Raw genomic sequence first — 27,497 nt, forward strand, 5'->3', positions numbered from 1 at the left:
TTTTTTTGCTTTTTTTTTTTTTTTTTTTACTTTTTTTACTTTAATGAATTTTGACTGTGCGTTCACTGTCAGTTCGGGTTGCACCAAATAAAGTGGCGACTTCAAATAAGATTAATTCTATGGGAATAAAAAATGGAAGCCTGTTTGTTTTATATTTACAAAATATTTTGCCATACGGTAAAAATACTTTGACGTCTTCGGGGGAATTTGTGTCTTACTTAACTTAATACCACAAACCGCAGTAGACTCCCCTCTGCCGATGATAAGATGGTTTGACCCAGACTATTGCGTTGCCTCTTGATGGGCAGATACGTACACTGAACACAGTGGCTGGACCGTAGGGCAATCTCTGCTTTTTATGCGATATTTGCCACATTTTATCTCTATATAAGCCTTGTCGCCGTGTAAACTTTTTTCAGCAAAGGTAGGAGGTCGGTAAAACAGAAAACCCTGAAGTCCACTCACATATTACGAAAGGTTTACCAAAAAGGGCTTTGCGACGCTGAGGGGATTGCAAGAGCCAACTGCACCTTTTAACCAGCAACTTCATCTGCTTAAGCTAATGAATTGAATTGGCTCTACAGCTTGAAACTGAGTTTTTTTGTTTTTAATATGTGGTTTTAAGGTTTTTTTTAACAAATTACATAAAGTGAGTTCATAGGTTATTGTAATGCTAACAGTGTAGGTGTAATTACACTTGCAACATGGCTGCTACTCGAACGGTAGAGGGAAAAGTTTAACGCGGACGTGGGAGAAGTTTAATGCCTGTGCGACTTGGTACGTGAGTTTTTGTCTAGATAATAAAGTCGTAAGTAGTCGCCCCGTAGTTCGGCAACGCTTTCCCCCTGGACTTGCAAACCAGTGGCTGAACCGAGAGAGAGAGAGAGAGACACCTCCTCCTTGCCCTCCTCCTCCTCCGTAGTCACCGCCGATAGTCACTGCAGTGGACTTTGTGGGGAAACTGTGGTGTCTTCCTCTCCATCGCAGACTGTGGTGGCGTTAAAGGACTTGTCGCCTGGGAGCTGCCAGTGTTTCGAGCTAAGATGCATTTTTCCATACCCGACACAGAGGTTCGCTCGGGAGAAAACGGTTCGACCTATGTGGTAAGCATGACAATGTGTCTTTTTTTTTTTGTTTTACCCGCTTTAACACCCAGTCTGTGTTCATGCTTGTTTCCGCTGGCCACGGGTCGGGCTAATGTCAGTGCGGCACGGGTTACACTGTTTACTGTGTATGAATTATTGGGAAGGGGATGCACCGCTGTAGGCTAAATAACTGCACGGTTATAAATCACTTATCAATACTACTGTGTAATCATGCAGTTAATGCTCTTCATGGTTTAAAAAACTTAATTTAGTATTATTCTTTGAGGTATCAACAGAAAAGTAATTTGGCTTTCGTCATGCTCAAGACCATTTTTGGCATTTATTTTCATCTCGTGGAGAAAAAAATTCTACAGTGCAAACATATTGCATCATTATGGCATGTCTGATGTTTAACACACTGTCATTTACTGTCAAAGCTTTGTGCACAAACTTGAATGTGTCCCAGTCTCTTGATACCCTTAAATCAGCCACAACAGAGTCTCTTTTGTTTTAAAGGTTTGAGCCAGCACCTAAATTCTTAGTGAGATTTGAGGTTTGCTTGCCATTATATTGCAGTCCTCCTTGTTATTTAGAAAAAAAAATACAGCCAGCATTGCTTTAACTTCATCCCTTAACTAACAGTTACATATATCAGTTTAAACCATGGCAGTCTTCAAAGCACATTCGGAGCTGCAGCAGTTGTTTCTTGGTTGTACAAAGAGATTTCATACTGTGTGTTTATTTTCTTCTATTTTTGGTTTCCCATTGTGTTTAACATTGTTTGAAAAATGAATTACCATTGTGTTTTGGACTGGAGTGTTCTGAAGGCAGCATTTTTGAAGGTTGATCAAGGACAGCAGTAATGAAGCACCATTTTCCTTGCAATTTTTGAGAAACCAGTGACTGACAGTCAGGATACACTGTGTTAATGTTTGCCAGATGTACTGTTTATTTCCCCAAATTTGCGTCAGTGCAACAGATTTCTTCCTTGTGCTGCTTGATTACTTGAACAGAGACAATGAATATGATCTATTGACAATCACAAGTTGCCAGAAAACTGCTTGGCCTCAAGTAGGGATAGATAATCATTTTAGAGCTGTCACTGAACTGTACTTCCATTCCTGATCAATTTTCTAATTATTCCTATTCAGTTTGGTTTGTGTGTGTGTGTCGGGGGGGTAGGCAGGCTTTCACAGGTTTTTCAGAGGTTTTCAGCATAAATACAACAGTTTTATTACTCCTGAACACAGAGTAGGGAAAAGGTTTGCATCTGATTCAGATGTGCAAGAGTGCCAATGGACGTCATTGTTTAGTAATGTGCAACTGTCAGAAAAACATGCCAGCGTTTGATGAATAGAACTGAAATGCTTGGAGTGCCAATGGATCAGATCATTTGCAGCCTGTCCTCAGTTCCCATTCAGGTTAAAGCTTGCTTCTTCTCAGCTACTGATATGGTGCAACAAATAATAGTTTAGGATTCTTATAGAAAATAATGTCCATAATACTCATTAAAATATTTTTGTGTTGGATCCCTTTGTATACATGCTTAAAAAAAAAAACCCATCTTCACCATCTGATTTCCATATAACATCACTCAGTAACAGAGCTCAGTGTCACACACCTGTGAATGAGTATTTTCAATCTTGACTGTGTGCTCAGAAGAAAGGAAAAATCTTGAATTAGGCATATTTATATTTGAATAAACCCAGAAATTGGTTTGGGAAATAAACTTAAAAGAAGTAGCGGACACGTGGAATAATTTAAAAACAGCGGTTAATCAAGTATCAGTTGTTTCCCTTCTTACACCATTCTAGTATTGCCGTCTCTGACATATCTCTACCTGGCTGAGCACATTTTTAGCACATTTGTACTCCAATGGGAAAAGCAAAGGCCTTTCCCCTCTCAGCTGGCAGTCCTGTGACTGTCACTGTGACCTTCCCATAACCAGCTGAAAGGAAGGGACTTTGCTTGATTATAATGCTGAGAGATGGGTTGTGTACTTTGGAACCAGTAAGCCACAGAATCTGCCAAGTTTGCAAAGGGCTTTCTTAGAACTAAAAAGGGCATTTTTTTAAGGCAGTGTTCCTGTGCAAAGCCAGACAAGTTTTTTTTTGTTTTTTTTTTTCTTTTTCCAATGACCGCACTTCCTATTTTCTATTAGACTTGTGTCTCTGCCTCTTTGACATAGTGTTTACAGTAATTCTTTTTTTTTTCTTTGTGTTTTTTGGGTGTGTGAAAGAGAGACTTTGGTGTTACACTAAGTGATAGTAACTCATTTACTCAGGATGAGGAACAGGTTCAGACTGAGATCTAAACTAGTTAATATTTGTCTGTATTTTTTTTTTTTTCAATCCATGAAAGCTGTACTCAACAGTGTAGCTGTGTCAGTGTGCTCCACATACTGAACCATTTGTATAAACTTAGAAACACAGAGAGGATCCCTAAAATGTGCTCACAGTAGCAGGTATCTTGGAAATCCTCTCACAGAAACTGGTTTGCATACATTATGTTAAAAGGAGATTAGATCACCCATGGGTCACAGACAGATCTTTTTTTTTTTTTTTTTAAATCAATAGTGTCTCAGTTTCATTTGAGTAAGAATCTTTATCCTGGAAAAAATTTTAGATTGTAGCTGGCTAATGAAATCAAAATGTTTTAAACATGATGAGGAGCTGGGATCAAAATGTAAAACTGTTTAAATACATTTATAAGAGTTGGTGTACAGAAACAAGCCAAAGATGAGTGTAGGAACATGGAGGGAAACGCATGCAGCCTGTTGAACTGTCCCTGAGTTGAACTGTTTGCTGTCCCAAAAAATGTAGGGTAATGGTTTGCATTTTCAAACAGAGCCAAGGCATTCTGCATGCTCATTCTTCCTTCCTGTCAGAATACTGCCTACCCAGACATTTTTTTTTTTTTTGTCCAAGCCTTCCGTTTTTCACTCAAGTTTCAGTGTGAAATTCTTATTTTCCCCTTTGATTGTTTGTGTGGTTCAGCAAAAGCATTCACATGTACATACAGGAGATGGCAAAACTCCTTTTGTTTGGACAGATGACCCGCCATGTTGACTGCAAATATTAATTAAGACAGAAGGGGAGGGGGATTAAAGCACTAGCAGTTTGTGAGCTTACAGATCCCTTATTGCTGTACACAGGCTGCTGGAATCTGATGATTTTAGCAAATGAAGGAGGAAATAATAATAATTCTCAGCATATAAATAGTGTGTAAATAACATAATATTAATAGGATTATCAAAAGAATCCCAAAGTTTACTTATTTTTTTTTCTGTGTAGGTTATTCTGTAATTGATCCTGCATTGAGTTTTGTTTTTTCACGAGAGCATTACCCTTTTTTTATATATATATTTGAGTCACTGTTTTACTTAATAACATGAAAAATATACTTGCTTTCTGTGGCTGGCTTTCAACATGAAGGGAAACAGATTTTTGGTCTGCTAATTCCAAGTGGTTGTTTTGCGGAGGAGTATCCAGTGATGGCTCCTGTCAAAACAAGCAAAGTGCCTCCAGAGAACAAGTTAAAGATTCCCCATGAAATACTTTCTCTCTGTATTAAATGTCTGGGTAAAGCAAGAGAAGCTGTTTGGATTGCGAACTGTGCAGCAGGTTCTGCTTTCCCCTTTGGAAGCCAGTGGAATATGATTGAATCCAGTTCACACTTCATCTGTTTGGTCTGCTGAAAAACCCCCCACAAAGACCAAGGAAGCACACTGCGGTGGGATGATTAGATGAAATGAGTAGTGAAATTTGATGCTGAAGGTACAGGATGGTAAATGCTGGTTCTTCAACGTCTTTCAGCAGTTGTGGTTTTATTTCTGCTATGAATGTAAATGGTGCTGTGGGGTGTGTATTTAAAGAAACAAATTTAATATTTATTTATATTTTCTACATTTCTCTCTGGATCTGTTGCATATTTTATATTTTGTGTGATTCTGTCAGTGCAAGTATATGAAATTGAGTCTCTCAATGCTCTTTTACACAGTCTTCATCCTCTTTTGTGTCACCTCTTCCCCGCAGGCCTACAACATCCATGTCAATGGTGTGCTGCACTGCCGGGTACGCTACAGTCAACTCCTTGGCCTCCATGAACAGGTCAGATTTCAGCCATTTTAATACCCCCCCCGCACTGCCACTGTGCTTCAAAGTATATTTTAATGTGTGGTGCCCGTAATGGTTTGTAAATCCCATCGCATCCACCCATGGTGACCTTTTACTCATATTTGTGTCATACGGTCAATGCGCCACCCTCCCATCGCTTTGAATCATGACTACGATGGCTTGAAGTCGTTTGCTTCTGTTTTTCCCAGAGTTCCAACTATTGGCTGTAAATAGACAGTATTATGGGGGAGGTGGGTGCATGGGGGTGTGTGACGTGGAAAGAATGTTCTTGGCCTTTCTTACACTTTACCTGCTGGGAGAAAGAACTTGATCTGAAAAAGAAATGTGGTTGGAAAGTGTTGAGTTGTCTGTTCGTGAGAGTTTTTCAGTCTCTGCCTCAGCTAAGCTTTACACACAGCCAGGCCAATATTTCAGAGCTGTTATTATGCAATTAATGTATTCAGCATCTGCTTGTTTTCTGTAGTGCTGTGTTTGGAAATTAACATACTTGTGAAAGTGCTTCACATATATTTTTCTCCCTTTTGAAGAAATATTTTTCTGTTTCATCTGTAAGTGCTTTGAGCACTGAAATTAATCCCACAGTATATAAAACAGCCCTATAGAAGTGCCCAGTCTCCTGTTTTCTTATACACATTAATAACTAAGCAGGCAAGGGCCAAACTTTACAATCTCCATCCTCAACTCTGTGGTATCCATCCTGACAGTTGCTGTTGCCTGGCAACAGTGAGTGGGAAAGACACACTCAAATCTTTAAGCATCAACCCCAAAGGGCTTCCTGTGGCATACTCATGACCCCAAAACACTCCACAGGCGGATTGTGGGGCACACACTTGTCTCAATTATTCCTGAGAAAATTGGATTTTTAACTGTTTCAAATGTTTTCTCTCCTGTGAAGGTTTGTAACAAAACTGAAGCTGTGCTGGATTCAAACCCTGTTTAAAGTAAATAGTAAAAACACGACAAGCTCTGCTAAAAAGATTCTGTATGAGCTCACATTCATTTCAGATGTAGTGGACTCTTATGAATCTGTAATCTGTGTTCAGTGTGTGTGGCTGTGAGAGCTTATTTGTATGTGTAGCCAGTTGCTGCCTCTGGCATACTGAAAATACCACAGGCAAATATGTCGAGGTGAAAATGGTCTCTCTTCCTCCAGTGCTCGCTGTGGTCTACCTTCATCATGCCATATGTGCGGGACCTCGAAATTCCTAATGAGTGTGATGCGTAGTTTAAACCTGCAGGTTCAAGTGAAATCACATTTGGTGTTTTGATTGTTTGATCTGTGAAATCTTGCTTTAAGACTTATACAGTTCAAAGCTACCAGCCCTCAGATGATACAAAATGGAAAGAAATGAGTCAAGAAGCTGGAAGACAAAGTAAACTTGGAATGACTAGACATTCAGGGATCCAGATGTGTGTGTGTGTGTGTGTGTTTGTGCGTGCGTGCGTGTGTGTGTGTTATGCACGGAAACTCCAGCAGCTAGTCGTTGAAACAGTGCTTAAAATAAACCTGTGATTCATCTCAAACAGCCTCAATGTACCTCTTAGAAAAATTAATCCACAGCTCTGCTGTTCTGTTTTGGAGTTATCATTTGTTTAAACATACATCTCTATTCAGTGATTATGGCTTTGTTAAAATAAGAATGTAGCCAGCAGACTGCTTGAATAGCCTCTGTTTTCTGTTAAAACCAGAGAAATATTGGTTTTTGTGAGGTTTTTTTATTTGAAGACTGCAGACTCTTTGTTCGCTCTGAGGTTAACAACTTGTGGTTTGCATCAACAGATAAAGAAAGAATATGGAAGCAATGTGGTGCCTGCCTTCCCCCCAAAGAAGATCTTCACACTGACCCCTGCTGAGGTCGAACAGAGACGAGAACAGCTGGAGAAATACATGCAGGCTAGTAAGTTATTCATGCTGAATGGACTTTTCACAGATGTCTTGTATTGCATTTCACTTCACTTCTGACTGGATTTAAATCCTAGCTACAGAGTGGTTGTTTTTGCCAGTGTTTAAATTGAAGATTTATTCTTTTTTATTGTACACATTCTCCTCTTTAAGTATTGGGAGAAGGTTGGGGTGATTTTCTTTTTCTTTCATTTTTCCCACAGCACGGCTTTGTTTTTGAAACAGAAACTTTGCAGCACAAACACAGTTTCCTGGAGAGCCTTCTTCACAACAATTATAAGAATGGGTTGGCTCGGTATCTGCAGGGAGTCCAGACTTGCACTGTTCTCTTCATGCCACATAAGTGTGAAAGTACTTTTGTTCTGGGCACAGAGTGAGCAGAGACATAGATACAAAGCCTCAGTTGAGACTGATATGCTGACACACCTTATGAATAAAAATATCAGGACTCAGAATCTCAAATCTGGGTATTTTTAACTTTTTGTTATGGATTTGGATTTTTTTTTTGGGGGTGGGGGGGGGGCTATACGTGGCTTTTGCCAAAAATTGAAAACAAATACCACGAAGAATAATTCATATCTTCCCCGTGTGTAAACCAAGAGGAACCTGTATACCTCATGACAGCTTTAAAAGCTTATTTTGCATCAGATCAGTAAATCTATTTGGACTATTTGGAGTATCTCAGTTTGGGAGGTTTTCATTATATTACGCACGTTGTGTAAACAGGTCAAAGGTGAACTCTCTGCATACATACATGAATAAGTGCAACTGGCAGGAATGCAGAGGGTTTGTTTTAATCCTTTCAAGCTCTGGCACTTACAGCAGAACAAGGAAGTGTTGTTTGAGTGCATATTTGCTCATAGTCTGGGAGCATACGCACACAGGGTGTTCTTGGCTAGAAGTTCACTTGGTTACATCATGGCTTTTTACATAGTTATGGAAAATAAACTGCCACAAACACAGTTTGCACTGATGCAGATGGCTCCAAACTTTCTCTTTTTGTCAAATAGAGTTTGTAAACTTGTAAAAAGACAACAGTGAGTGGGATCACACACACTCACATTCACACATTTAGTTGTATTATATGTAAGTGATTAAATGCTCAGCTTTGCCACTGAAGACTGCCTCAGGACAAAATAAGAATCACAAGCAAAGGAGAATAGTTCATCTAAGCTAAAGTGCCTTGACAAATGACTGGGAAGGTGTGACCCACTTCACAAGAACAAGATCAAAATGTATGATAGGAAGTTAGTAAAAATGGGAAGTGGCTCCACCTAAAACCAATGATGTTTATGTAAGAGCCACCAAAATTGGAAACCAACACCAAGACCAGTTTGGCTTTCATGTTGTTTTATCTTCGCTCATTGCTGTCCTGTTCTTTTTTTTTTTTTTTTTTTTTTTTTCAGTCCGTCAGGATCCGTTGCTTGGAGCCAGCGAGTTGTTCAACAGTTTCTTAAGAAAGGCACAGCAGGTTGGTGTTTTTTTTTTTTTGTTTGTTTGTTTGTTTTTTTTGTTTATTTTGTTGTTTTTCCTGTATTAAACTGTTTTCAGTTGCATAAACATGGTCAATAGGCCTGTAAGGAGAATTGCACCTTGAACCAAAGTGCAAAGGCAGTGATTTCTGCTTGACTAGTAATTACTTTTGACACTGTGGTGAAATGAGGTAGTGCTGTTCTTGCTGTTTGTTGATCAGTGAGCACACATACGCTTGTCTTGGAACTTGTAAGCTAATGCTTAGATGTCTCAGATCAAGTCTGGCTTGCATGCTGAAACGTGCAAAGTGATTACATGAAACATCAAACTGAGGGAAAACAAACTTTTTGTCAAACATTGCAACATGTTACTCTACGTGTGCACGTGTGTGAGAGAGAGCTGGATCCTTTTGAAACATACAAAAATAAGAGTGAACCACCTGATGTTTCATTCTGGTGAGGTCTGGTAAAAAGCTCTTTCTGCACCAACAATGCAGGCAGGTTTTCAGCTTCAGTGGATTCTAAGAACACAAACCCATTTCAAATGGGTGGTGTGTTAATAACTTATTCATACAAGGTTGCGTCATTGTCTCATCATTTGGTCTGTGACTTGCATTACCAGAGGCTGTAATTCACCTTCAGATTCATCTGCCTGCAGCCACGTAAAACACGTTCTTCTTTTCCTCCGCCCTCTTCTCTCAGATTAGCATATTAGAGTCAGTGTTTATGCCACTGCTCACACGTACTGTGAGGGAGGCAGGTCTGGAATAGGAGATGACTTGCCACCCAGTGCTGGCTTTTCATCTGCACTTGCAGTGCTCTCAGAGACCCCCTGCTGAGGGAACAGGGGAAAAATAGATGATTTAGCAGAGGTGGTGAGAGACCGCCTAGGGGCAGGAGAAGCTGGAGTCATCCAGTTCAAGATTTCACCCTTAATATTTGCACAGATCTTTTTTTTTTTTTTTTTTTTATCATAATGGTTTCATGGTATTTGATGGCTAAGGTGGTGAAGCAAATTGCTACTCTTACCACCTCGAGCTGCCACTTTTGCTCTACAGCATTTGCAGTGTATCGTTGCTTGGTTGTCCTCTGGTTCATCTTTAGCAACCTGTACAGTTGCTTCGCTTTTACAACTTTCACCGGCAGCCATTCTTGCCTGTAAACTTTTGTGAACACACTCAAGCAAGCGCGCCTGTAGTATTGTGGTGCCATAGTGAAATGGGTCCCCACTGAAACACTTCTGGACACCACTGCACATTTTACAGACATTGTTTAGGCTATTCACCAGTATTGCAATACACGAAAATTCAAATCATAATGAAAATAAAGACCGATTTTCGGTGCAAACAGGTATGCCACCCGGCCCTATTATAGTGTCTTGTCATGCCTCTTAAATAAGTTTTTCATTTTTTCTGGTTTATGTAGTGTTAGAGGCCTCTTCTTGTTTCATCATGTTTCATATTCGTTTTACCTCTTTATGTATGCTTATGTTGTTTGGTGCTTTTTATGTACAGTCATGTGTGCTCCCATCATTTGGCCTTTTTTCACATGTTCTTGATGTGAAATAACAGACTGTAGCACTATACCCAAGTTACAGTTCTTTGCTTCTGAATATCTTTGAGGGTTTTTTTTGGCTGCTGCTTGGACAAAACAAGGCAACATTTTAGTGAAGTTGTGATAAATATTTTCACATTTTGAAAAAACTATATAGAAAATAATCAGTTATGAAGAAAATGAAGAAAATATTGTCCACGCCCAGAAAATTTGGTGAATAATTAATGATGATTTAATAATTTAAGCAATTTAATCAGTCCTTGCAATCTGTTGACTCCACACTTCCTATGTGCTCTGTTAAATAATCTCCATAAACTAGCCCTTTTCTTTGTGCATGATGGGGGCTTAAAAAGTGATGATGGAAGGGTTTTCCATTGTCACAGTATGGTTTTTTTTTTTTTTTGTTTGTTTTTTCCCCCTGCTAACCAGACAATATTTTTTCCATCCATGTGGCTTGGTGTAATTTTTTTTTTTTTCTCTTTCCGCTGTTGACTGATAGGAATGAAAACATGTAGCTCACCAAAAAAGTTGAATGCTTCCACACTGTTGTTTCCACAGGAGACCCAGCAGATCCCCACAGAAGAGGTTGCAATAGACATTTGCCTCTGTAATGGTCAGAAGGTTACCGTCAACATTCTCACATCGTATAAGACAGAAGACGTCCTTGACGTAAGTGCTGGACTGTTAAAGAGAAAGTAAACATGTTTTTACTGAGTCTCCTCCAGAACAGTGATTTTTAAGTGCTATATTTCTAGTTATCCTTTAAGAAACAAAAACAGTGTAATTAAGGTGATGCCACTAGAATCTGATGCATAATTTAAAATACTTAGTAAAATACAGTTGTTTTTTTTTTCTCAGTAATGTTTAGAAGTAAAAATGTTTACGTAAAGAAACTACGAGTGAATACTGATTAACTCTGCAATCAGCCTCGTGTCCAAAAAAATGTTTTTTTCCTTCTTCGTTTCAACCTTTACATTATTTGGCTGTTCAGTTAGACCGCACATGGGCACAATACAGTCAGAGGGCTAGAACTGGATAAGTCTGTGCTGCTACTTCACTCAATTCCGATGCAGTGTTTCATCAGTGACCTGTGCAATGGTGTATATCAGAAAACTAGCAGAATGTAAGCTATTTCAAATATTTATGTAGGCATCTAGATGAGTTATTAATATTTTCATTGTAACTTGTGACCACGTTTTGATTCAGTTAGTCAAAGTGTGGTCCTTATTATATTTAAATTGGTATGCCCACCTCTGACTTAAAGACATTTGAGCTCTTCATAACAGATCTGACAGACACTAGGGACCTGCTTCAGGCAAGCAGTATTGCTTTACAATCTCCTGTGAGCTCTGAGACACTACACACCATAAACCAAATTAAGTCGTATTTATTTGTATAGATCCTCGTCAGCACAGCAATACTTTGAGGACTTTGAGAAGTCTGGTCTAGTTCAGTCAAGCTAAAGAAAACTCACAGAACAAAATCAAGACAGATGGAAAACAAACCCAAACCCAAAATGATTGCTGGCATGATAAAAATACCTGACAGGCCTGCTTAAGCTTCTAGACCCAAATCCCAAAGGAACAATTACAGTGAACTAGTGGAACAAATATATGCTATAATTATCAGATACTTTTTATAATATTTCACTTGTTTTGTTGTTGTCATTGTGTAATGTCCAAACCTTTCAGTATATCCACTTCAGCTGCACTCTTCACTGACCATAAAAGCACACACACACTAACTCATCACAGTAAACATGCTGATGTTTCAGTGTTATGTCCTGTGTTGATCTTGGCTGTAAAACGAACTTGTTAGAGCACTCTGATGAAAGTTTAACCACCGTTCACCTCTGATCAGAACAGCAGGTCTCAGAGTACAGAATTGGAGTATATTTTAGTCAGTTTCTCTCTCACTGTATTGCTTGATTATTTCACTTTTCACATTATAAAAAATGCCTGATAACGTTATCTGTAATGTTATCCCTACATTTATTTCATATTTTCATTAGTTGCTGGAGGATATAACTGTGAAATACCCACATCCATCCCATCCATCCATCCATTTTCTTCCGCTTATCCGGGGCCGGGTCGCGGGGGCAGAAGCCTAAGCAGAGAAGCCCAAGCTTCCCTCTCCCCAGCCACCTCCTCCAGCCCATCCGGAGGGACCCCAAGGCGTTCCCAGGCCAGCCGAGATACACAATCTCTCCAGCGTGTCCTGGGTCTACCACGGGGCCTCCTCCCGGTGGGACATGCCCGGAACACCTCACCCAGGAGGCGGCCAGGAGGCATCCTAATCAGATGCCCGAGCCACCTCAACTGGCTCCTTTCGATGTGGAGGAGCAGCGGCTCTACTCCGAGCCCCTCCCGGATGGCCGCACTCCTCACCTTATCTCTAAGGGAGAGGCCAGCCACCCTTCGAAGGAAACTCATTTCTGCCGCTTGTATTCGCGATCTTATTCTTTCGGTCACTACCCAAAGCTCGTGACCATAGGTGAGGGTAGGAACGTAGATCGACCGGTAAATCGAGAGCCTCGCTTTTACGCTAAGCTCCCTCTTCACCACGACGGACCGGTGCAGCGTCCGCATCACTGCAGAAGCAGCCCCGATCCGCCTGTCGATCTCCCGTTCCCTTCTCCCATCACTCGTGAACAAGACCCCGAGATACTTAAACTCCTCCACTTGAGGCAAGAACTCGTTCCTGAGCCGGAGATGGCACTCCACCCTTTTCCGGCTGAGGACCATGGCCTCAGACTTAGAGGTGCTGATTCTCATGCCAGCCGCTTCACACTCGGCTGCGAACCGTTCCACTGCGAGCTGGAGGCCCCCCCGTGATGAAGCCAACAGAACCGCATCATCTGCAAAAAGCAGAGATGAGACTCTGAGGCCACCAAGGAAGAAGCCTTCCGCCACCTGGCTACGCCTAGAAATTCTGTCCATAAAAATTATGAACAGAATCGGTGACAAAGGGCAGCCCTGACGGAGTCCAACACCCACAGGAAACAAAGAAATACCCACATCTCGGTGCAATATTTATATTATTTATATTAGTCATACTGAACAATATCTATAAAGGCATTCTATTCTATTCTGATATCCCCATGGGATGGGTCTTGTTAGATTGATCTGTTTTCTTTTCTTTTAATTTTCTTTTAGTTTTCCACATTTTCCTGAAAAATAAAACTCAGATGAAACAATTAATTGATTGAACATAGCTGAAATGAACTCTTGTTGTTTCTGCAGGCTGTTGCAACAAAGCTTGACCTCCCAGATGACCTTATTGGTTACTTCAGTCTTTTCCTGGTTCGTGAAGGTGTGGATGGAAGTTTATCATGTAAGTTTGAGCTCAAAGTGTAGTCTGCCAGCAAATATTTTAAAGATTTTTTTTTTTTTCCCACTAACAAGATCTATAAATGAATCCATAATTTATTACTGCTGGTTATTTAGGTCCTTGCTGGAATTCATTTCTCAGAAATCAAAAGGGAACATTCTCAGATGACACAAATCATACTGAAATATAGGATAAATCCTTCTTAGAAACAAGGGAAGTAAATTAAAGTAGGATTTTGGTTTAATTATTTAAACTTTCATCAAGCTTGGCTTAAGAGTAGATTCCTGTAGAGCCACAGGGAATTATAATCTGGCAACAAGAACACAACTGAGTTTATTTGTCTCACTGTTTGGAGATATACTTTAGCTCAGATAAAAAGATGGTCTGTATTGCCTCATGAGAGTTTATCTTGCATCTGATTTCCTGCAGTATCTCTTACTCCCTAACTAGAATACATAATTATTTTGGGGGGGGGGTTCTGACTCCCAGTGAGAGCCAGGTGTTTGTTGCCTGGTGCATGCGGAAAATGTTGCAGTGTTGGAGTGGTGTGAGCAAGCACAGTATGTTTTGTGCTGTATTCTCAGGTTAAATGTATGTTTTGGTTTATTAGCAGCTTCTGAATGGCATCACAGTTATGGGCACACTTCTAATTGTTGATAGAGTTATATTCTTTCCAGACAGCAAGAGAAGAGCTGACTTTTAGCAGACTGTAATTCATTTTTTTCTATGGACAGCACACTGCAAAATAAAGTTATACAATGATACTGTTTTAAGTCATTGGAAAATGTATTTATTTTTGCCCATGTGCATTTTATGAAGACTTTGTAACAGCATGCAATTTGTCTGGATAATATCTGGTCTCTGATACACTGACACTACAACAATTTGTTGTCGATGTTACATACAGGACACCCTCAAAATGCAGAATGGGCAAAAGGGCTTATTTTCACTTGACACACATCATTGCAAAATATTCGCATTCACATTTGTGAAGCATCTTGTTGGATCAAACCTCACAATCTCAGAGATCCTCATGGCTTCCACCTGCCACATGCTCCCTCACAGAGCAGCTACACCAGGCTGAAAATGAACCCAGATGAATTTGGAGGGGTCTGTATATATTGCAGATATGTTGTTCATCTTGTCACTAAATCTGAGGATGAGTGGTATGAAAAAGAGTCATGTGCTGAATGTGGTTCATGTACACAGCAGGCCACTGAAACAAAACTAATGGTAGGACGATTGACGTAACAGGATAATGAGAAAAATTTTGTTTGCTTAAAAATGTCCCATAATATTTTCAGCATTGAGTCTGTTTCTGTATATTCCAGATGAGATTTTCAACATCAAAGTAACCACTATGTGTTTCTGTTTTCAGTAAACAGCCCCTCTGACCATTAAAAAGACTAAATATAAACCTAATGGTAACCTAAAGAGCTGTTTAGTCGTGTGTGTGTGTGTGTGTGTGTGTGTGTGTGTGTGTGTGTGTGTGTGTGTGTGTGTGTGTGTGTGTGTGTGTGTGTGTGTGTGTGTGTGTGTGTGTGTGTGTGTGTGTGTCTGTGTGTGTGTGTGTGTGTGTGTGTGTGTGAGATGGGTGAAAACTAAGTAGCAGCAGCAGCAACGACCTTCAATCTGCTTCACTCTCCTTAGGGAATGGACTGCAATAAAACAGCTGCAGATTATGGACCTGCTTACACAAGAGCCCTTTAAAAAATACTGTCACACACAAAGTTTTACCCTGCTGGGTCCTGTTCAGATGGTGTCTCCTTGTTGATGCCATTGTTATCCATGTCTTTGGGACTTGAGCTGCATTTGTGTCAAATTCTTTATTTTTTTTTTCTGTCTTGTTTTTCAGTTGTGCGGAAGTTGCAAGAATTTGAGCTGCCTTATGTATCCATTACCAGCTCACGGAGCTCAGAATTTCACATAGTCTTAAGGAAAAGGTAGGCATCACCTCCTGTTCACATCATGACTTTGAATTTGATTGTGTCCATCTCAAAGTTCTCTATTCATCCAGTAAAAAGGTAACTCAGATATTTATGTTTCAGTGTAATTTAATTCAGTGAGGTGTTCTTTAAATTCTAAGTGTTGCTTAATGTATTTTCTTTATCTATGGTAAAGCTCTTGGTCTAGGCAGGTCAGAAGAGAAGATAAGTTAGCTCATGTATCGTCACCACCCCTTAAGAAGTGGCATTTAATTTAGAAAAGTGATCTTTGTTTGCCAAGAAGAATGATTATTATGACCTGGCAGTAAGTGGGTTTAACGCCAGAAAAGTTGGGGCTTAAAATGGGACATTAATCTGATGTGTTAAATGAAATATATGAAATAACCCGAGCTCGGATGACTCATTTACTCTGAGGCTTAAACTTGTTCTCAGCAATCATCGACTATCAGCTTTCACTTTTTTTTTCTTTTTCTTGAAATAAAACTAACTTGACAGCCTGAAAAGAAACATACCTTCAAACATTTCATATAATTTAACCCATCGCCTCTCTAACACACACACAGGCTGAACATTAGAAGCTTCACAAAGGTCATAATCCAAAAGACTGTCGTGTTTCATCAGTGTTTCCCAAAGGGTGAGAATTTATTTGAAGGTGGTTGGCACCAGCAGGAAGAGTGTGGGTGGTTGCACCTTAATACAAAGACTGTTTTTTTTTTTTGTTTGTTTTTTTTGTAATTATCATCAGGCAAAACTAAATGTCTACCAAAAAAAATAAATGAAAAAGTGTCTCTTGCTGTAGGCATCTGTATTTCTTTTAGATTAACAGAAAACCCCACTGGGTTTGAGCTGTTTGTGTGGAGAACAGCGCATCATCAAGGGCTCATGTCACAAAAATGAAAACAACTTGTAAAAACTCGTCTTAATGTTGTTCTGTTTGAGTGCAAGACCTCAATAAACTAGAAGATACTAATTGCCTGTCCAGTTTCAAGTCTGCAGTCTGATGATTTGTTCTCTTCTCATCATGATAACTTTTTTTCTGCTTCCTCCTTTTTTCTGGTCTTTCATTATTGTGCCTCCTGCTGACTCTGGAGGTACACAGGATGTTTACTTTCTTTCTGCCTTAAGGAAAGTCTCAGTCCTGATGACCTAGTTTCATTGTGGAGTGTAGAAGAGTGAATGTAGAACTAACAAGTGGAGTTAGAGGAAAAACAGACCCCCAGTGTATGAGATCCAGAGGAAGTGTGATTCCAAAAGCTCTTTTACCTAAAAGTGAATGTTCAAAATGGAGAGAGAAAATTGGTCTCAGTTCACTGAAAACCTAAAATTTACAAAGTAGATTTCATTAGTCAAAGTATTCATGAAATTAAAACAGGATTATGAATAGCATTCATAGGTAAGATTGTAGCTTTGTGGTAGAGCCAGGATGTGGTTTGAACCAGACCAACAAACAAAACTGTTTGTCAGGCTCTTTAAGTGCACTTTCCATTACATCTGATGAGACAAAATAAAAGGACTCACAGATCCAGAAACAGCATTTCAGATTCCACCACTCATTACTCCCTTTCCTCCTTCTTCCTTTTACTCCCTCCTTCCTTTTCTCCTTAGTTGCCTGTTTTTGAATTGCTGATGTGGCTAAGTACCCTGCTTAATATCTCCTTAAACAACTGTTCCATTCACTAACAACACCCCTGTCAAGCACTCACGTGTTAAATTTCACACTTTTGCTAAACTGTTGGGAGACATGAATGCAAGGAGGATTTTTGCTTAAGAGCAAAAATAAGTTAAAAAAAAAAAAAAAACGGAGGTAGAAAAAAATCCTCAACTGAGGTGTGAAAATATTATCTTAAGACATTTCACAAACAGAGGCAGAGAGAATAAATGCTCTAGAAAGTGAGATATCTAAATCATATACCATTATGCTCTTTACTATTTTTAAAACACAGACCAGATCTGATTCTTCTGTCTTGGTCAGATAGAAATGTTTGAATTTCTTTTTCAACATCATGTTCTGCTCCTCAGGCTGCCCTCAGGCTCCCACACATCTCCATCCACAGAAGGACCAGCAGTACTTTTAATATTGCTTCAGTGCTGTGTGAAAATTATGCCATTTCACTCGCATCCCTTCAAGCTCAGCTGCAAATAATTCTTGAGACAAATGTTTACATGGCTTCCTCTCTGACTTAGCTGAGGAATTTGTCCATAAGTCCATTTCATAGCTCAACAAACTGCCGATGTAGGTGTTTGTTTGAAAAATTGCATTGATTTTGATTGTACACTGGACAGTTTCAGTTTGGCAGTCTTTGAGAGACGTCTCTATTGCCTCATATCAATAAATTATAGACCATAGAAATCCTTTGTATCAAAGGTTTGTTTATGGGTTGATGCATTTGTAATATTTTCTTCCTGGTACAAAGTCCATGTGATGTCCACTGATGTGAGAATAGCTTACACGTTACCATATTCAGGTGTAAATGGTAACGTTTTGTTGCATTTTGGCCTGTTGTTTACACAACAATGGTGTTTCGAGTCCCTGAAAATGGGTTCCAGAGTGGAGCGTTTTCGAAACACTCCCCATCTCGGTGTAAAAGGCAAAAATGCTACTTTTTTGGGGGGGGTTACTGGTACATGCACACAATGGTTGTGACTCCTATACACACATCACCAACTTGTGGCCTGGCATGAGAACTACAGCGTTGTCTTGCGGTTCTGTGTGAATGGCAATCGTTTTTAAAACATTTCTGTCTGAACGTGTTAATTTTCAAAAACAAAAACAGGAAAACAATACAGTTTTGACTGGATCATTCTTGTGTAAACGGGGTCATTCCTGTGTCCTGCCTCCTGCACCTTTTGTTCTGGCATCACCCTGACCTGAACCAAATTGTACTGTTGCTGGTAGTAAGAAGGCAGTTGACTCATATGTGTGAGAAAAACCACCTCTATAAATGCAGATGTTTTGGCAATGTGCTGGTCTGGATCATTCAGGTGTGTTAACCCAATGCTACAAGTGGACATCCCAGCAAAATTCACCCAAGGTCAGACCGTGTAATGCTCAGAGAAACTGCAAAAACAAGAGATACCTCTCAGGCTGTACAGGCCTCAGTTAGCATGACAAATGTTAAAGTTCATGACAGTATAGTTGGAAAAAGACTGAACGCTTATGGCTTGTTTGGAGCCGTTGCTGAAAAAAAGGATCTTCTTTCTAAAGAGAACACGGCAGCACAACTTAGATTTGCAAATTTGCATCTGAACAAACCACAAGACTTCTGGAGCAATGTCCTTTGGACAGACAAGACCAAAGGGGAAATGTTTGGCTATAATGCACTGTGCCACGTCTGTGTAAAAACAATCAGCAGAAACACCTCATACCAACTGTGAAGCACAGTGGTGGAGAGGTGATGATTTGGTCAATGATATGGATGATTCAGTCAACTATGAACTTCTCTGTATAACAGAGTATTCTAGAGTCAAATGTGAGGCCATCTGTATGTCATCTATAGTCAGGCCAAAACTGGGTCATGCAACAGGACAATAATCCCAAGTACAGCATCAAATCTGCAACAGAATCAAGGTGTTGCAATGGCCCAGTCAAAGTCCAGACCTCAGCCTGACTGAAATGCTGCGGCAGGGCCTTAAGAAAGCTGTGCATAAACAATTGAACTGAAGCAGCATGTAAAGAAGAGTGGGCCAAAATTCCTTCACAACGATGTGAGAGATTAATAGTCATACAGAAAACGATTACTTCAGGTTATTGCTGCTAAAGTTTGTTCTTTTTCACATGACTGTAATACCCCCAATTTTTTTTTTTTTGGAGTTCATGGAAGAGACTTAAATTCTCTTTAAATCACTCAAAGTTGATCACTAGTTCTGGCAATAGTAAGTGTGCAGCTGTGTTAATGCTAATTTATTTGAGATTGTCTTTGTCTCTTTTTGTCTCTTCAGCTACTGGGACATGGCATATGATAGTGATGTAATGGAAAACAGAGTTGGCCTGAATTTGCTATATGCCCAGGTAAGAGGTTTTCATTGCTTAGGTAAACCAGATTCTGTTTTAAATTAAACTCCTGCTGAGATGTGCACCCAAGCAGAAAATTTAAATTAGAGTTGAGTGTATTTGTTTTCACATTGCATCTGTTGTATCTTATTGAGCTTGCATGGTGCCAGCCTCACATCAAGAAAACTGAATCAGCAGCTGCTTCTTCTTTGGGTTGCCAAATGCTTTTGTTCATCCCCTGGGTCCATCCATTATCTGATATTGGTGTCAGCTTGTTTTGACATTGTAACACCTTGAATCCTGTATGTCTCTGTGTTCTTCCTATTATAGTAGATTCCATCTGGTGCAACAACTACGATCTGTTGTATGAAGCATTTTTGGGGCAGCAAGTTTAATTAAAATCTGGAACTGCAGAGTGTTTCATCTGTGAAGCAGAATAGTGTTAGCAAGCTTGTGCATTTGTGCTTATTTCAGTACAATTATTTTTGCTGAATCTTACTGTGGTTTCTCCTACCAAAGGAAGCCTATTAACCTGAATTATTACATTTTATCTATGTAGAAAAATGAAATTACTGTTTGTTGCTTCACCAGACAGTATCTGACATTGAGCGAGGCTGGATACTCGTCAACAAAGATCAGCACAGGCAGCTCAAATCATTGCAGGAAAAAGGCTCCAAGAAAGAAGTAAGCAAGGGCATCTCTTTTTGATCTTTCTGCCATTTCAATTTTCTTTGCCAGTTACCACTTGAATCCAGCTGATCCTCAGAAATGTCCTTGTCCTAGGATAAATCTGTAGACCACAGAGAATACTTCATCTAGTGCATTCTGTTATGCAATTAACCTAGTTTTCTCCTGTAATGTGAATTTTTAAACATGTCCCAGAAGAGAATTCAGCAATATTTTTTTTTTTAATCAGGGATTAGACATACATTTAAAAGAAGGAAAAAAAAATCTAAAGCATCTGAAAGTGATTGTTTTTGTTTGTTTGTTTTCTCAGTTCATCCATCTAGGCCAGACCCTCAAATATTATGGTTATATTAAGTTTGATCCTTGTGTCACTGACTTCCCTGAGAAGGGCTGCCAAGTTATCGTCAGTGCCGGAAACAATGAGCTCAACTTCCACGTCAAGCTGCCCAATGAACAGATGAAGGAGGGAAGCTTCAAGGTTACGCGCATGAGGTGCTGGCGAATTACGTCTTCTGTAAGTCGAAATGTGTGTGTGCGTAAGAGAGTATTGATAAATGAGTTCAGCTTCAAGCTTTTGTGTTATAAGGATAAAGGCAGTGACCTGTGTCAAACCTCCTCTCAGCACTGCACCAGAAACAAACATTTGTTTTTAACCTTAACAGCTTGCTAAAAATGCTTACCTCCGTACCATCCATCTTCATCAGTCCAATTACCCAAACACACAGCCCACACAAGGGTAGTGCTGAATTGATCTGGTTTATTGATTAACACCTTAAACAGTATTTGAACTGGAAAGTGTCTGTGTTGGGAAGGAGGGAGGAATCATCTTCACACCTTGCTCTGTTTCAGTATCAGAAGAATTTTATTGTCATTATATGTCAAACATGCAACGAAATGACATTCCAGAACACCCATCCAAGAAAAGACAAACAAATCAGACAAACAGGGGAGATAGGTGTCTGTGGCCTTGCAGCCATTAAATGTGCTGCTGTTTAAAAAAGATGGAAACAATAGCGAACACAATGGGGTAAGTGAGGAGAAAAAAACATCTCACACTTATATATGTGGTTACATATGTAGAAAACAGTAATATCAAACACTAATAACAGCTCCAGTAACACCAAATTCAGTGTAGTTTTTGTCTAAAGGGAAATGAAAGAGTAAAGATGCTACATCACACAGCAAAGAGCATGTGTTTAATGCATGAAGGTTCTGTTTAAACTTTCACCTTAAATCAGTCGATCAGCTGCCAGAGTCCCTCAAGCAAGATGACTGTGATTGATTGATCAGGCTAACATATTGTTGATCCAGCTATTAATCAGTGTTATCTGTTGCACTGCTGGTGGGGGTAAAAAAGGAACAAAAACCATTTCTTTTTGTCATTTCCTCAAAAACGCTGGAGGCGGAAAACTGAGTCACACTCAACTGGGCGCCTGTCTTATAAAACAGGAAAGAAAACAATAGCCTGTGCCATAAAAGAAATCATAATAGAATAATGACAGAACTCATTAGTATGCAACAGCTACTTAAAGTCTGAATAAAACAACCCTGCTGCTTTGGACATTTCCTTTCGTTCCACCTGAGCTCACAGTTTCGATAATGACTCCGCCTCTTTGCTCTTGGCGTGCGTGTACAGACAGACTGCACGTAAAACAACTGCTGCTGTTGCATTATCAATGTTTTTGTTGAAAAACTGGGGGCTGCATGAGCTTAATGTTGTAATGTTTTGTATTCACACCTGTCCTCCTAAATACGTTTATATTGCAGATCTATTTTTAGTCGCTAATAAGGGATGAAAGCATAAACAAATATTTTGACAGAGCCCCCGAACAGGTGACCGGGGGGACCGAACCATCGCTAGTGCTAATAGTGATAGCAATCCGTTCCCGTAGCTAACAGCTAAAATTCTAAACTCAGCAAGCACAACACACACACACACACACACACACAGGTGTAGAGAGCAGTGGATGCGTGGAAAAACATATTGGCGATGATCCACTCGGTGTTAAAGGGTCATTTTTTTTTCTCCAAATGACAGAAATCCGTTGCAGCAACTGAGAACTTTAACGCTGCTAATGTGGATGAAACGCTCCACTTACATGGTGACACCTGAGCTGCAGAGTTTAAACACAGCATTGAAGCAACAAATTTGTGTCGAGGATTTTTTATAATCGAATTATTTGAGTTACTCAGGGAATCGTTGCAGCCCTACCTTGTACTCATGCACAGTTTTCTTAACTGATGATCTTGATGCAGTTGTTTAGAAATGGCTCCAAGAGACCTTCCCACCTTGTGTAGGTCTACAGATCTCCATTTTAGATCTTCCTGAATTTCTTGGACTTTCCCGTTGTTCTGAGTACTGGTCAATCCAATGAGTGTCAAACAAACAAATCCTTTTTATGCTGAAACTACCAGTTGTAGTCAAACATGATCACTAATTAGAAGTTAATTGGCCTTGGCCATGTCAAGGTAAAAGACGTTGTAACACCTTCAGCACCCCTTATTAATGATTAAAGTGAGTGTATGTATATATTTGAGCCTGTGTGTGTACTTGTGACCCTGTGTGGATTATAGAAAACCCACCCACCCAATGCTTGTTTTTTTTTCTTTGTTTGTTTGTTTTTTTAAGTCATTAAAGATGTATGCTGTACCCTGGAAAAATAACAGTTCGAATAAATCATTATAAACCCCAAATTAGTAATCCATGACATTCCTGCCCACGATGAGTGGATGTAAACTTCAGCCCACAACTGTAGTTTTGGGAGATACTTACAGACTGTGAAATTAAGATAACAAACCTGGAAATACTGGAAAGTCCAGCTGTTCTCGATTGCGTCACTGCTTGCCATCGGGATTCACAATCTCCATCTTTGGCCAGCTTTTCTTCATAGTGTCACAAATAGTCCAAGAGATTTACTTTCTGCTATACAGATTATGGGCTTTCTGTACAATACTAAATACATTTGATTCCCTTTTAAAAGGTTAGCGTTTCAGATGGATTAAATTTAACTTATTGATTGTAATTTTGGGGGTTTTCTTTCCATTTGAAACTTCAGCTCTCAAGCCACTGAGAAAAATGGTTTGTTTGGGGAATATAAAGCATCCCATTAGCCAGTATTGCCATAGAAAAAAGAAAAAAAAAAAAACCTGAATCCCTTTGAGTATTGTGCATCAAACAGCTGATCGGCCTGAAATATGCCTTTTTTTTCCTGTTTCTACCCAGTCATTTGTGTTTAAGACAGGCACACTGAAAGCAGAAGAGTCTATTTTACAGCTGACAAAAGCATTACATGAAGCTCTACCCACATCATTTCTGCTGCCATTTGAAAGATGGGACATTTCCAAATGTCACTTGGAACAGCGATGGGCAGAAAAGTTCACATTTGTATTACATTTATGTTTGAGCAGCTCAGTCATTATGTGTATCACAGAAGCTTTTATGATTCTCTAAAAGTTAATGATGTGGCCACATGGCAACACATCTAAAATTGCAATGCATCTTAGCTTGTGTGATTACAGACTGAGCCCCCACACTGCCCAGCAGGGTGATTAATTCCTGAGCTCATTCTCAGAGGTCAGAGTCATTTAATGAGTCCTTTCCTGGGCAACAAAATAATCAAAACATCCCATTTGTTGTAGCACTGCAACCCCCCCCCTTGTAGTGAAATATCAAATTGCGTCCGGAAGAACACACATAAACAGTTAACGTGCATGTGCATCTGTGCCAGACCTTTGTTTGTCATTGAATTTCCGTACAGCTAGTTTCTGACCCAGAGGAAATGGTTTTAGTGAAGGGCAAACGCTTCTTAAATGAGGAATGAGGGCTTCTTTTTAGGGTGTTAAACACTCCAAGCTTAACACATCCTTCACAAATATTTCTTTCATTGCATCCATGTTATCTTTCAGCCTGCCTGTCATTTTTGATGCAGCAGCTCGAGAATGGCAGCTTAAGGAGAAGAGATGCAGGATAGGAAATGAGATTTAGCTGCTTACATGGACCTCCAGTCACAGAGAAGAATAGCAAGCTTATCCTCTGCTTAAAATTGCAAGTTGGATGCTGGTTGAAAAATGTGCAGATCTGTTTCTTTGTCATTATCAAATGTAAATGCAAGAAGACAAACTGAAGTTGAAGGTGGAAAGAGGAAAAAGCCCACAACAGAATAAGAGAATTATACATGGATGATGATAACAGAATGTGATAATGAAGATGATATCATAGCCTCAGTTTTTAAAAAAAAATACTTTTTTTTTTTTGTCTAACACTGCAGCAAGTTCCAATTGCCAATGGTACAACCAATCCCTGCAGCTCGGGTCAATTTGAGATCAAACTGGAGCTGTCATTTGAGTATCTGATGAGCAAGGACCGCCTCCAGTGGGTCACAATCACCAGCGACCAGGTAGGAGGATGATGGATAATAAAATTTTTATATAATTTTTAGATAAACTAAAGGATTAATTTTCCTTTGTGTGTTGAGAAATTGTTAGCTTCTTAAGGTACTGTACATAATCCTCTTTAATGCTCATTGGATTACCCCAAAAATGCTGTGGCTCAAAGCCAAATACAGGACTGTTTTTCTCAGCTTATGAAAAGCTGAGGGTTTTTTTGTTTTTTGTTTTTTTTATAGAAGAGTAACAATAAATTGGACAGGTTACATGCAGCCCATTATGTGATCTGGCATTTTTAGTCTGTTTTGTTCTTTTTTTGAACTACATCAGCTTTCATAAAGGAGACAAAGTTTTATATTTGACTGATTTTTGTGTTTGTGATTTTAGGCTATCATGATGAGCATCTGCCTCCAATCTATGGTGGATGAATTAATGGTAAAGAAGTCAGGTGGCAGCATAAAAAAGGTTTGTGTTTACTGTAAGCATTGTAGCATCTAGCAACATTTTTGGCATCATTTTGTTTTCCATACATATCACAGCATTTGTAAAGGTAAATCAAGCTTAATTCATTAATTTATCGTTTAATATTTATTGCGTTTCTGTTGTCTTCTGTCACATTTTAGATGCTGAGGAAACGACACAATGGCTCCATCCACCGGTCTGACAGTCAGCAAGCTGTGAAATCTCCCCCTCTACTGGTGAGAAGTGGGATAGCATGCCACTGTTTGTTTTCATTTAGGACTTTGTGTTGCTCTCTTTTTGATTCTCTTTTTGTTTTGTCTTCTGTGCTGCAGGACTCCCCTGATCCACACCGTGAACAAATTGTCAAACTCTCAGTGAGTACCTTTTTTTTTTTTTTTTTTTTTTTTCCCACTTTTACTGGATAGCCACTGAATATTCCCAGAAAATATTTAAATAAATTAGCATCAGCTAAGCATTAATTACACTTATGATTATTCCATTTAGACCAAGCTGACCTCAGTGTCTCTCAGAGGGATCAGCGCCTCCAACTCAGCAAACAACATCAGCAACTATGCTTTCGAGGGAATCGGGGACGATGACCTGTAACCCACAATTCACCTTCCTCCCCTTTTCCATTCCACTGTTAACGACAAAGATTACAAGCTGAGCTGAGCCGAGCCGAGCGGTCCACGCAGGCGTCCGATTCTGCAAGATTGTAGCCTCTTCCCGGAGAATTCGCTGCCTTAAGCTCTCATTTAATCTTTGACAGTGACCTTATATTGTTTTAGACTCTGAAGGGTTATCTTGATTTGTATTTTAGTTACAATCATCATATCGTCCAACTGTGTCGTTGAACTTATCGCGTCATTAACTTACATTATTCAGACATCCTCGATTCTTCCCTGAGTGTCTGCATGTTCGTTTCCAACCAGAGAGCCAACTGTTTAGTTAGACCCGGCACTAGTGATAATATTGCAGAACTGAACACGATGGTTCTCGAAATGACCCAGCATATTTCAGCGAATGTGTTTCACTCGATCTTAAAACTGTAGAATATTTAGAGCAACTGCTTAGCTGTGTGACGATCAATGTTCGGCTTTGCTATATACCAAAATGTTCTAATGTCAGTGGTCCTCTTGTGCGTCATGCTACACGTGTGCCATGTTAACAGACGTCATCAGCAGGGGTTTCATCTTCTATTAGACACAGAGTCACTCGTACTCTGATGTAGTTCAAGGCCTTAACTTGTATTTCTTTGTATTTTTTTTATACCTTGTGGTGAAAGATGGCATGGGTTGAAACTGAAACATGATCCGATGTCAACTAGAATCTTGCAGAATTTAATGGATGGTTGATTTGGTTGAGCTGCTTTCACTTGCTGAACCCATCGTTTTGCACAGGTTTATCGGTGGAGATGAATGTTAGCATGAATTTAAACGTGCGTAGACTCTTACCCTGGGGGTGGGGGTGGGGGGTTCTCTGTAAATCCATCTGATTTAATGTTCTCATTTAAGTTTCTCATAAATGCCAAATTATAGTTTACTAAAGCATTTTGCACAAAATAAACACAAAAAAGTCACTTTTTATATATTATGTACATGCAATTAAGTATTCTGAACATTTACTAATATCTTTATCATCATAGCTTATTATAATCAGAATAGATCAAATGTAATCTGAGCTGTATGGAGCAAACTGTAAATGGACCAGCATTTATCATGTTTACATAATGTTTTTGTTTTAGCTCAAAATGGAAATTGTTTACAAATTTTGCATCTGATTTTGCTTTGTCTTGTTTTTTTTGGGGTGGGGGTGGGGGGTGGTGTTGTTGTGGGGCTTCAGTTCATTGTAATTTGTTTGTACATTGTTCCAGTCATCTCAGAGGATTTGGTAAAAGGTGCTTAGATGAAGCGGTTAATGTGATCATAATTGCTGGAATGAACAAATTTTTTTTTTAAATGAACATATCCCTCTGTTTTATATGTTATTCCATTTTTTTTTTAAATTGCTGTCAGCCTATTTCATGCCAGCAGATTTTAAAGTCTCTAAATGTAAATCAGTGCCAACCTATCAACAGCTTTACTGTCACTTTTAGCCAGAACTGCAAACAAAATGTTGTCAGTATAAATGTCTTGTTCTTTCACTGGTGTGATTCTCATAAGTTGCTTTCACTGTAGGGGGACGTGGGCACAATGATTCATTTATATTTACTCTGTTCCTGTCAATATCAAGTACACAAAGCTGCAAGGTCCTTGATGTTAGTAAATGTGTAGGTGCCAAATTTTTCTAATGTGCAGTTATTCTTTAGCGTTGCTTTTGAAGGAAATATTAGATTTTATGAACATTGTACCGTCTTGATACGTTCCGCTAATTTTCATGTTGATTTTTAGTGGTATTGGTCAGTTACAGCTGTCGGGTCATTTTGTCTTGATGCTTAAAATAAATTCTGAGATTAAATGATCTTGTGTGGTGGCTTTTTTTTTTTTTTTTTTTTAATGTACTGTAGTGGTCATTTTTCAGCATTAGTCCCATGTTATTTGTGGCA

General features: G+C 39.3%; 1 protein-coding gene across 1 annotated transcript; it reads left to right on the forward strand.

Moving 5' to 3' along the window:
* Window positions 1-301: 301 nt before the first annotated feature.
* On the forward strand, window positions 302-27,399 carry snx17 (sorting nexin 17). Its single transcript, XM_030720798.1, has 15 exons — window positions 302-1,103; window positions 5,120-5,194; window positions 7,002-7,119; window positions 8,531-8,595; window positions 10,709-10,819; window positions 13,393-13,483; window positions 15,336-15,423; window positions 19,366-19,435; window positions 20,009-20,101; window positions 20,415-20,618; window positions 24,373-24,501; window positions 24,878-24,955; window positions 25,114-25,188; window positions 25,285-25,326; window positions 25,457-27,399. Exons 1-15 carry the CDS (start codon window positions 1,044-1,046, stop codon window positions 25,556-25,558), a joined length of 1,401 nt encoding a protein of 466 aa, XP_030576658.1. The 5' UTR covers window positions 302-1,043; the 3' UTR covers window positions 25,559-27,399.
* The last annotated feature ends 98 nt before the right edge of the window (window positions 27,400-27,497 follow it).

Source organism: Archocentrus centrarchus, chromosome 24 (genome assembly GCF_007364275.1).
Source record: "Archocentrus centrarchus isolate MPI-CPG fArcCen1 chromosome 24, fArcCen1, whole genome shotgun sequence".
In the NCBI taxonomy this organism is placed as follows: domain Eukaryota; kingdom Metazoa; phylum Chordata; class Actinopteri; order Cichliformes; family Cichlidae; genus Archocentrus; species Archocentrus centrarchus.